We start from the raw sequence: 12,676 nt of genomic DNA, 5'->3' as shown, positions 1-12,676 counted from the left end.
TCGCAAGCAGAATTCGCCACCGCGAGACTCGTCGATTTTCAACAAGTAGCACGATAATCTCCCTAAATAAACTCCCTAAGTAAATCGTTCAGCTAATACTTAATACTATCATATTAATATTTGCAAAAAGGATATTTTCTTCTTTTTTATCGTTGCATTTTCCTGTCAGTCCGATATTTCCAGATGCATGCACATAATCCTGAATATAATCTAAATCTCAGTAAAATGAGGCCTTGCGCCATTCTGCGACACGTAAACCAAACAACCTCTGCAATCGTACGTACAACCCCCCAGCTTGCCTTCTATAGAACGACATCGTTCGTTCTCGTTCCGACTAGGCGTATCGATTTAACGGGACTCGCACCAACCTCTTTCCGTTCCGACGCCGTCTCTTGGTGGCGTAGACGGTCCCCAGCTGGCTCATGGCGACGGGGTTGTTGGGGCCCGACGCCGACGTCGGGGTCGGCATCGGCGCCGAGGTGGGCGTCATCGCGACGGGATCAACGACGTGGGGCTGAGGGTGAGTGGCGGTCAGGGTGAGCTGCGATCCCGCGGGGTAGCATACCGTCGTCACGTAATCCGTCGACGCGAGGGACGCGGTCGGCGGTCCACAGATCCCGGCGATCCCCGGTGCACCACCTCCCCCGCCGCCACTTCCGGCGCCACCACTGCCGCCGCCGCCGCCACTGCCGACGACGACGCTGCCGCCGCCGCCGCCACCACCGTCACCGACACCGACGACACCCCCAACCACCCCCAGCCCCGCCGAGGCGGCTCTGTCCAGCGCGTACACTGTGCAGACCGTGACGCCCCTTGCCTCTAGCGACGACGCTACGTCATCCTCTGTCACCGTCGGTGCCACTACCACCACCAGCTGTTGGCGTCGGGGCACTTGCTCCTGATGACACTACCGTACGCGCGCGGCCGATTACGGCGCGGCAGCTGCGACAGCTGTTGCCGCTGCGAATTCCGCCTTGCCAACCGTGCGACGTTCGAGCGACCACTATCAACGGTATCGTGTCCTCCTGTGGAGACGCAAAGCCCTCCCGAAAGAGCGAATCCTTCCTCGGAATCCTTTCCGGACGTTATCGCGCGGCGATTGACACTCGGCGCGATAAACAGGAGCTAGATTGCAAAAGCAACTGGAACGAACGTTCGTTTCCGCGTCGACCAATGTCTCCTTTCCCGCGAAATTTCACAGAACGAGATCATGAAACAGAATGCCCATCATCGGGGACTTCCCATGACCGGATCGACTCGGTTGCTCATGATGTCACCAAGATTGCGAGATTGCACCGCACAAGATCATCTTCCAGAGTTGTTTTCGCACGCGAGTTCACTGTCACTGAGAGGATCGCGGCACGATCCGATGGCGATCGCTTAGTCACTCACTGCTCCGGGCTTGAGATCCAAGCTAGAATCAAATCCAAGTCAGAGATAACCATCACCACTAGACGAGACAACGTTCGAGGATCAGCAACGATCGCGCCGTGCCACAACACTTGGCCAGTAGCGCATGACGCGCGCCTTCAGTGCGGGATAGGAACGCGATGCTCGCAACATCCTCGGCTCCGATATTCCCGCGGATCGCGCGCTGAATTTTATCCTCACTGTCTGGAGCCACGTATAAACTTCACCTTCACTGTTCCGACGGACAGCGTCTACGCCACCCCTTTCGACGCCCGGTACCACTCGGTGTTACTGTCATCCGGTTGCGGGACAGTCACATGACGCGGTATCACGATGTTACCGCAGCGGCCTCGGAACACCCCGAGATATCCAACTCGAAATTACGACGGCGGCAGATCGGGGGATGTTTGTCATCAGATCTCCCCGATTCGATCGTGTCACATGTGCGCGGAAATTAAAAACCTTTCACGTCCCTCTCACGCACGACCTCGCTCGTGTCCAGCTTCCCTCCCTGCCGCGTAGTCCGGTGTCCAGTCCCTCCCTTCCTGTCCGTCGCGAACGGGAGAGAGGAAGTCCTCTTCTCCTCCCCTCCCCCGGCCGTCTGTTCTTTTGCACCCTCGCGGTCACCGACGGAAAAGGGTCGACCGACGCGGAACCACCGAATTCCGGCTCGGTCGCGAATCGTCGACCCGTCAACTTGGAGATCCGTCTACGCTCTACTCGACAATCACTGGAGACCCCGAACAAGGCAGGGGTGAATTTCCCCGATGCCCGACGGGTAAGGTAGGCTGGCCAACCCTCGTGTGTCGGCGGGTGCGCGGTACGAGCGCGGCGGACTCGGTGCGGTGCTCGCCTCGTAGGAGCGTGTCGTGTACTGGCGGGCCTGCCGGGCGTAGCATAAGTCAGGAGAGCGTGGCATAGATCGGAGAAGTGGAGGCGCAGGCCGGTGGTGGTGGGCCCAGCAGACAAGTAACCACCATGGGTCGACCAGGAGACCGGCCGTCGGTGCCTACCCATCTGGACGGGTACAGGGTCACCCTCGCCGACCCCCACCCGCACCCCACGCCACGCCCACGTGGAGGTTGAAGGGACCAATCGGGACGCCAGCATGGCGCTACCCGGACCAGCACCGTGGAACCGCACGACTGAACGATACCATCGTGCGCGCCTCGAGATTCCACCTACTCTTCCTCGGGGCGCGCTCTTCCTTCTTCCTCCGCGTCCTCCTCCTCCTCCTCCACCTCCCTTGTGAGGGAACTCTGCGAACCTGAACTACGCGAGCGTATGTATCTGGTCTTGAAGATGCACCGATGGAAGCGAATCATTGATCAGCTCGAACGAATACACAAAAATAGTTGGCGTTTCTCTGCAGAATGCTGCTGATGCTGCAGCTCGTCGCATCATACCGCAATGGAGAAATGTCACAGATGAAGTGGTATTGAGATGCTGCACGTATAAAGGAAGATGCGGAAGACCTCTCGATAATTTTAAATTGGTTTCTTCTTGTCCCAATTAACCCCAAGTTTCCGAAATGTAAAATAGTTTGACAAATGTCGACAGCCAAATTATGATCTCGAACTTCAACTATATAGACTTTCAAGATGTGTAATCGATTAAAACAAGTACCACCCTACAAGATATGGTCCATTGAGCTTCTCCTAGTCGGATCCACACTGGCGACTAGAAGATTCTTTTCCCAAAGGATCGCGACATGAGGAACGATTGGCGACGAACGGAAATCGATCAAGCGCGCACATATTTTGCAATTTAATTGCAGAGCTGCAAAATACGCAAATTGTCGGCTACGCGATAAGACCGGAACGACAGTGTTCCACGATCGTTGCCGATTCCGCTCGCTCCATTCTGATGACGCGTATATACACGCTCATAGGTGCCGGCGTCACGTTCATTCCTATCTGAAGAGCCTGGTCTCTTCGTGAACGCTATCTGATCACGAGACACGAGCGATATCGCCGTGGCTTGGAACACCGGCAGTTACAATATCGATTGTACGGTGACATCACGATCAAAGGAAGATCGACGGTCTCGCGGGCGGCAGTGGCGAAGGGGATCTCTCCTGCACTTTGGCATGTAAGTACATCGTGAACCGATATCGGCAAGCCGGTTATACGCGTCGAAAACGTGCCTGCCGGTGATCGAAACGCTTGGCCGACACGCAACACATGGCGATTGTCGGCGATATTTCGTTTTATCGGCAACGATACATCGAACACGTTTCATGTCTGTGAATGTTATTATGGTGCCAAAGCTTTTGTACAATATTATATTTCGCAGGTTCTTCTCCGCAGGATATCGAGGAGAAACATCGGCGAATATCAGATTTGATTTATCGTATCATGAGAAATATGGACGAGAAGTGCAGAGTGATAGTGCCTGGTTGGAAAATAAATATCATTTTTTTACTATTTTTTCTTTGACCTGGTGTTTATCCTTGTAAACAGACTCGCCCTTCTTATTCGCGTTCTCCAGCCGGCGGATGGCACAAGGCAAAGCAGCACGAGCCGCCGCTTGCATCGCGTAATGTCTGGATTGATTTCTTTACGTGTGACATTGCAATGTGCAGATTATTACTGTCTAAATTAGGAGATAGATAATTAGAGAGAGAAGATTAGGCAGAGAGAGAAATAATTAATGATGAGATTATCTAATTTATATCCCATTTTTTTCATAAAAATACTAACAATAAGCTACGCCAAGTAATGCAATATATTAAAAAAAATGAAATCTTGACAAGCAATTATAATTTTGTGCAGCACAAGTTTGTCGTTCTTATCATTCGAAATCTTCACCACTACTATTTTCATCAGCTTAATTAATTTTGCGATGATTATACTTTTTCACACTATCACAACGTCTAATTTTACATGCAACATATCAATTATCGCATTAAACACATCATCTGATATTTGCCTAATTCTCCTTTCATGACAACACTGGACAATAATTCTTCAAATGGACAGAACATGTCACAGGATAGAATCACAGTTACCTTTCCAGACGCTCCAAATACAAAAATATCCGCGTGCATTTCTCGAATCCGCCTTACATCGTTCTCCCTCTCGAATCTCGGCGGGAGAAAACGCGAATCTGCACGCCTGTTACGCGAGTAATAAATAAGCCCGGCCGCCGGACTTGTTTTAATAACGTATTACACCCTTCTTACGAAAAATCTCATTCGCGTTAAGAGCTCATTTCACGCATGCAGCCCCAGAGTGCCACGCGGATGCTACCGCGCGTCGCGCCGGGACTTCTTACACGCGAGACTCGGCGCCGGCGAACACTTTCTTCCCGCCGCAGCTGACCCATCCTCGCCGTCCCTTCGTCCATGCCCTTCCGCGTCCTTCTCTCGTCCATCGCGCGCGTCCATCCGTCGTGTCCTGTCTGTCTCTTCTCTCGCGAGTCACGCAAATTTCACCGAAACGTGGGGCCCGTTTGCCTCGTCCTCGCCGGTTCCGAGAGCCGACGACTTTTACTTTCGTCCCCCTCTTGTCTGCCGAGACGAAGGAGCGCCTACGTACGCGTCGGCGTCCCTTAATCGTGCGACTTGATGTCGCGTAACCGATGCGCTGCTTTTTGATACGAGAGGGACAGGTCCTAAATAACGCGCGTGCCCCGAATTTCTTGCGACCGTAAAACTTGACCGGACAATTTAAAAGCCGAACAGTTTGCGGACGAATAAAAAAATTCCAGTACGAAAAGAAAGAATCGAGACGAAACTTTTGTGTAGAAGGGTACTTTCAGTTATAAGGTAGGTTTGTTCAAGTATTGCTGTTTCAGTTGATGGGTACGTATATATTACATATAAAGTTTCGATATATACGATTGTGTAAATTTTTATCTCATTTTATTCCAATGAAAAGGAAGCTCCCTCAATTTTTCTTTACCGCAAAGAAAATAACCCCCTTTACTGACACGCGGTACGATCATTGTCCCCGTAATAACAGTAGGCTCCGTATGTGGAAACCTCCTACTATCTTTATGACGCAGTTGTTAACTAGCTCTTCAACACGTACATCAGACGAGGAATTTTAATAGATTCACCCTTGACTGCAGAACCAATCGTTAACCTTCTGCTGCATTCGATAATGGCTTAGGAAAACGCACGTGTACAATGAAAAAAATACATATTTCCAGTCTCATTAGAATCTGACTATTACAATGACAGTGTGTGGAAACGTAATTCTTGCACAATAAGCATGTTATTAATTTAACAGAAGATTAACTCGAGTAAATCTAGATAAACTGATATTCTGATATAATTTGTATAAAATTTGCTTTCTATTTTGATGCAAAATATCAAGATAAAGATAAAATCTAACGTTGTATGTAAGGAACTTCGCGAGCGTTTCTTTATTTCGTAATCATATATATCATAGGTATAATGGAAAGATATATATTTTTAAAACAATTTTCCGTGCAAGAATAATTTTAGATGCAAGAAATAGCAACAAGAGAAATTGACAGTGAAATAAATGTATCACTTGTTCGTCGTGCCACTAACGGAAAGGTGTGTTTCGCGCTTGCTTCATGCGACGGAAACACCGGTGAAACTTGCCAAGAAAGAAGCCAAACATGTGCCTCGGAAAACAGTCAAGAGATTTCAGAGATTTTTCCAGCAAGGTTCCGAAGAAGAAAAAAATAGCGTGGGAGATTAAACATACGTAATGCTGTCTCATTGTTTCTTCTAGTCATTACCATAGATGATTCTGCGATGAAAATGCCCCGCGTTCCTCCGAAATCAACTCATGAATCCATTGTTATTAAAAAAAACTATTCAATCCGACAAGAAGAAAAAATAGTAATTAAATAGTTCGATAAATGAAACGTTGAATTTATTATAAATTCAAAGTTAATATGTTGGAAACTAAAAGCTGTTTAAAGATAAACGCTGTTTAAAGTAATAAACCAACAAGATACGCTTTATTATGAAAGTATAATTATTTGTTTCAAACTTCAGCGTATTCAACACGTTCGATGTCTTTTTTTCGATGCGTCGCTTGCATCAAGCCAAATATTGCATCGCAAGAAATCGACACACGAGATATGATACAATAAGAAATTTTCCAGTTTTTTCCCGCCGTGGAAAAACCATGAGAAACTAGCTTACGTAATTCTTTCATTGTTACAAGGATTACGACAGCGTTCGCATGAATCTACTTGTAACACGTATAATTCACATTTGCCCTTGCTGTGAGATAGCAGATGTCATCGGTATTCGCAAGTGTAATGTGAGAGTCACACTTATCCTCACGTCATCGAGCATTAATTCATAATGTTTTGTGGATTATTTCAAGATGCAAAGAATTAGCAAATTATAATATTACCGGAATATTAACTACTACTGTGAAAGACATTTCGTAACAAAAACACAATTTATGACTGACTTGGAATTCACTTAAGAGGACACTATCAAGAGCAACTGTTTGCTATTAATATGCACCTATTATGTCATTATTTTACTATCGTATATATAATTATTGCAACGAGAGCATCCTGTCGTTTATCTCGTTAATACGTTGCATCATACGTATATTGAACATATATTTGCTCGACGAGAACAACGTTTATGCATGACATTTACAGCGCTACGTGACCTTTGTAATTCCGTACACCTTTAGACATCAGGTCCGACGTACAGCTGTTCGAACGTTTGTCGGTGCAGGAATCAATCTGCCGCGAAGATTACACGAGGCGAGAGAGTCATTTGCATCGCGCAAGTTGCGCGCAGTTAGTACTTATGCAAACCGCATAGCAATGCGCTTTACACTCTACCGACGCAGAACAATTTTTGCAGAGAGAAACAAACAAGCCTGCCAAAGCGTACTAGTTTCGCAAGAAACTTATAAAACAAATTCCTGAACGTTATATCAAATAAATAAAAATGTTTTACTTATAGCTATGTATTTTATTAGCACGTTTATCGCAATGGTTTCTTAATTTTCTAAATTGTTTAGCGATAATATTATATGTGCTCAACATATTAACGCAAACGAGAGAGAAAGAGAGAGAAGAATTGATTATCGTCCAAAAATCTTTAAATTTTAATATATAAATTACAATATGCGATAAATATTGTTGTGCCTCTCTTTGGCCCGTAATACCTTCGCCATCTATTGGCGAGACCTTTGACTATCCCTCCGGTGAACGACGACAGACAGAATATCTACCGGTAGTCCTTATTCACCTGCCAGTATCTGATAACTCCACCGTTATCGCTAATAAAGGTGGTAAAATCGTAAAAGAATTCCTTCCATATATAAATTTCGCAGTTACTTTGATTCGATTTTTCTTCATAGAATTTTTATAGCGCGACTGAAAAATATTTTAATGATAGATTCGTTTAATTAAAATGTCATTGTTCTTTGTGTGGACATAATTTTCATGAGAAATAATCATTGATTGTAATCACTTAATATTTCGCGTTAAAATTGACTATTAAATTAAATTTTGTAAGATAACATATGGTTTACATAATTACTGAAAAATTATCTTTTTGTAAAGTACAAACAAAATATACAATTCTACGTTTAGGTATTTTAATCTTGAAAAAATCAGAATTATCCAAATTGATCAAAAAACCTATTATTACACAGTACACAGATCAGCTGTTCCGTGGGGCACCCTGTACAACTTTAACACCCCGTCAACGCGACTTTTACTCCCGCGGTTACTATCAGCCCCCGCGATCGTGGCGACAAAGGTATCGCTCTGAAATTCCAGGAAATCAAAGCAGAGGCTGTGATTACTGCACGTAGTTACGTTTCCGTGGATGCGGACGGGCACGGGGGTGATCGGGGGTGACTTCTGCGCGCGGTTTTCCGGGAAACTTTTTCCCGGTGTCTGCCAGCGAGGGCGATCACGCGCGATTCGCGAAAAAGAGAAAAGTAGAAAGCGGCTGAGAAAAGGGTGAAAAGAACGTGGAGAACCACCCGCGCGGTGGATTCGCGGGGGAGAAGGGGGAGGGGAGGGATCATGGTCGTGTCTATCGCTATTTCGTGCCACTGGGTGTAATGGGCGCGCTGGGATAATGGGCGGGCGTACAACAACGAAAGCGCGGCTAACAATGCAAAAGTGCGGCTTAATTAGATAAATCATTGTTTTGAAACGTGAGCCCGCAATCAGGGCCGCAACCAGCGGCCGCAATTGATGCAGCGATACCGTCGCTGCGCCAGCGCGACACGGCCGCGCACTGCTCGTAATTGCGTGCTATGAATAATTACTTCTGCACTACCCGACCGTGGGGGGTGGTGGTGGCCAACCACGAGGCGGTACAATCGCGCGCCGCGGCTCCTTTTTTTACATAATATTAAACTCTATCAGCGGCGCCGGCTTCGTTCCAGGCGTGATCGAAGTGCGCGAATGCTCCGACCCACCGAAGACATGAGAGCAATTGTAATAAATCATACTAAACTTTTTTGAAAATCCTTTTATCGAGATCGAAAGGAGATCTGCGAAGGGGCAACTATTAGCATTATTTTAACGGCGTAAACTGTGTAAATCCTAATGTAAATCATAACGAAGGAATCTTCTGTCGAATCTTCGCGAAAGAAAGAAAACACGAATTCACACTTCCTCGCGAGGAAGTGCCAAAGGCAGGAATTTCTCGATTTCTCAAGCTCTTCAACTTCCGGCTCGTCTCGCTCATCGCGCGTTTACAAGATACGAGCACACCCGCGAGCAACGAGTACCGCGACGGAAATTCGGATGCTGGGAGTCTTCGTGAGATGCAGCCGCGGCGCGCATCATCTCCCGGCCGGCGCGATGCATGCATTTTTGCGCATGCATAAACAACCTGTCGGTGAAGCCTCAAAATAACGACTAAGTTCACCACGAAGCAGACTCGTGTCTTTCTCCCGCGGGTAGAAGAAACGGCCGGTTCCGCGGCGCGTCGGCCGGCCGAACAAATTAATGCAAACAACCGCGGCCTGCGTGTACGAATTCCTCGGCCTCGCTTTTATTTATTTGGCCGCCATCGCGCACGGGGGAGAATATTACAAGGCTTGCCCGTCCGACGTCGCGGTTCGAAATCCGGATTCGCGATCCCTCAGCATGCATCGCGTGCGCGTGTCATTTACAGCGGTGCCGTCGTGTAATGTGCAATGCGCCATGAAAACGCCGTGCTTTTCCCCGCTGCGATCGGACAGCCTCGTGTCTCCGGGTGTCGAAAGAGACGCGGCGCCCGGGGCTCGAATGCTATCATCGATACGTTGACAAAATTGTCAAGTCCGGTGTTGCACCGGAGTCAACACGGTCACTCGGTTTTCTCGTCCATACGCAACATGTGCAACGTGAGCACTGTTAATCATTCGTTGTGAATAATAATAAAGCGTGACGCGCAAAGTAATTTTCTGCGAGTATTTTTGCCATATTACGTGTTCACGTGTGAAAGTAGTTACATCGCGACGATAAATTATTATCAATTTTTTAAAGTTACTCTATAGGTGCTCAGCCGTTGCCCGACGTCTCCTGGACCTCCTCCTCCTCTCAGTGGTCCATCGATGGCTTTGTTGCACTCACTCGCGAAAATACGGCACTCCCGGTACCACATCCTGTCGTGAGGACACGGTTACATCGCGCGATGAGAAACGGCACTCCCGACGTGGCACTTATTCGCGGAGACGTTAATTACGATCGCGAGCTGATCGTGTGGATCAGCGGAATACTACGATCGCGCGGCACTTGGAACGGCACTCCCGATACACTCGCGGAAATACGGCACTCCCGACACAATGTATCGTATAATAATTTTTGCAAATTAATTTAAAAACTTTATTAGTTTCAAGCTATTTTACTCATAAATTTCACGATACAATAATCTCATTTGGCCGATAATAACACTTATCAAACTGAAAATATTACAGAGGGCCAGGATAGACACAAAGATAGGATTGACGTGAAATCGCCGCGATGGGGTTTGCCAATCTTCTTGTCCCACGCTAAAACCACATTTAAGTACAATCTTTCTCGTTTTAACAACAAATCGGAATTTATGCTAACTCGGCTTCATCGACTTAAAACGCGATATTATAAGACATCCCATTATGGACTTGTATCTCATTTTATTTCATTGGTAGATGTGACAAGAAGTAAAGGAATCCAGGCAACGGTCTCAGGATGACTCCCTGCTCTTTGGAACCCAAGCTCGAGCCCAAAGTCGAGAAGGACTACATCCTAAGAGTCATCTAGTTCATCTCGGAAGGATGATCATCGACTGAAGGAGATACGTTACAATCCAATCACATATATTCGTTATTAAGAACACTAAACAAACGGGACGAATACCTATAGAAATATAAGATAATACGTTTATTTGCAAAAACTATTAACGAAAGTACGACACACACACGTACGTGTATCTAATGATATTCGCGACGCGCACATGGTTTTGCCGGCCAATTTGTATCTCCACCACTAGAAACATAAAATAATATTAATTCCTCTTCTCTGTCATTTTTTAAATATTATTATTTCAAATAAAAAGACATCACGAATTTTAATTGGCGATAAATTATACGCATTAAATGCTAAATAACGCACATATTATATATTACTAACATAAAATTCAACCAACAGGTTTTTATGTCGAATGCAGGTATCGACAAGCGAACAATCGGTCCTTAAGTCTGACGACGCAACAGTATTCTCAAGAGTCCCATCCTGACCCCGATCTTCACAGATCTAAAGCACCGCCTGACAAGTCAAAGTCAAAGCTGGCGAGTCGAAGACGGGCGCCGTGTCAAACGAGGTACTGAACTTTGCCACCGGCGGGAGCCTCTCGAATTAACGGCAATCGTCGCCGACAGGTTTTATCGCCCTTGTGAGTTTATTGGGGCCAATATCGGACGGCCGCGGTACGTTGAACTCGGTTGCGCAAGTGGCAGAACGACGCGATCCTCTTAGGGTACCAGGAAGTTGCGAGAACACTACGCAGTTAACGTTCGTCCGGAGTTAAGCATCGGACATCGATGTTACTTCACTCCTCTTCTTTCAGTGCTTGCAGTCTTACGTGCGGTATCACGTGCAACGAAGTATTACGGAAAGTAGAAAAAATAGAAACCGACGTTCGCTCCGTCGATGTTCCTTTCTGAGAAACATTTTCCCTCATCGGGAGATCGTCACAGCGCGGGGCACCCTTAACTTTCACCTTCGAAGGAGATCCTACTGAACCGATTCCGTGCGTATCGAATTCCGACGGTGACACCGTAAGCCGTAAGGTATCCTCGCGAGCATCGCGCGACACGCGATCCACCATGGAGCACCACGTGGCGCGAGTGCATCCCCTGTCCCTTCGTTATCGGAAAGGCGGCCATCGCGAGTCACGGTGATCAAAGGGACAAATAGAGAAGAAAAACGGAATGGTAGGCGAGCGAGATCCGAGAGCAAGAGTGCGCGGCTTTCTACCTACCTACCCGTGTTACGTTTGTCTAATTGGCCCGGGACGTGTATACGGTATACGCAGCGGAGCCGCAAAAATACGCTATCCAGCCTGGTGATCGCGGTGGTGTGTGTGTGCGCGCGCGCGCGTCGAACCGATGATTATCCCCCCGGCCCGCGCGGCGCGCGTTACATTGTTATTATAATGAAACAAGGATAAATACAAGCCGCCGGTACGTGATCGGTGCAATTACCTTCTTATGATGATTTTCGTGGCCGGGGCGACGGGACGCGCGGGCATGAGGGAAACGAAGAGAGGCAGAGAGATAAGCCCGAGCGGGAAGGGAGCGGGAGAGGGTTCGAGGCTGGCCGCGCCAGTTCGCTCGGTCCGGAGAAATTATCAGAAATTATGAGCGAAGAAATTGGTAGTCTAGCCCGCGGTTGATTGACAGCCCGGTCTGCCCGGCCAGCATTCTCTCCCTTTACCCCCTCCGCCCGGGTATCAGCCGGACTCTGTCCCTATGCCCTCAGCATCTCAGACGTCGCTCCTACCCTCGTTCCTTCCGCCAGCCGCTCTTCCTTCCAGCCGCCTTTCCCTCCTGCCCCTTCGGAGCACGATGCGAGAGGCCGCGCCGCGTCGATTTCCTCCCGATTGCGTCCCTCGGGACGGATAATCCCATGATTGGAAAGCATATTACGGAGCTGGGCCCATGGAACGACTCTCAAAGTCGACTCTCAACGCGTCGGGAGACAAAGGGAAGACGCGCGCTGAAATTTTGTCGTCAAACGCACGACGGCAATGGGGGCCGGCTGCTCGAGCGTTCCGAGAAGGATGGCGGTAGAATAATTTAATAATTGTTAGGTGAACGAT

At 47.7% G+C, this 12,676-nt stretch overlaps 1 protein-coding gene across 1 annotated transcript in view; it reads right to left on the bottom strand.

Annotated features, from left to right (window-relative positions):
• LOC105278731 (protein single-minded) overlaps positions 1-621 on the bottom strand; it is a 185,801-nt gene extending 185,180 nt beyond the window's left edge. Inside the window, exon 1 of the mRNA XM_026973956.1 lies at positions 369-621. Coding sequence (XP_026829757.1) covers positions 369-490 — 122 coding nt within the window. The 5' untranslated portion in view covers positions 491-621. The remainder of the gene's footprint in view (positions 1-368) is intronic.
• Positions 622-12,676: the final 12,055 nt, after the last annotated feature.

Source organism: Ooceraea biroi, chromosome 11 (assembly GCF_003672135.1).
Source record: "Ooceraea biroi isolate clonal line C1 chromosome 11, Obir_v5.4, whole genome shotgun sequence".
Classification (NCBI taxonomy): Eukaryota; Metazoa; Arthropoda; class Insecta; order Hymenoptera; family Formicidae; genus Ooceraea; species Ooceraea biroi.
Note: the sequence above shows the minus strand (reverse complement) of the source record. Positions and strands in the feature narration are given on the sequence as shown.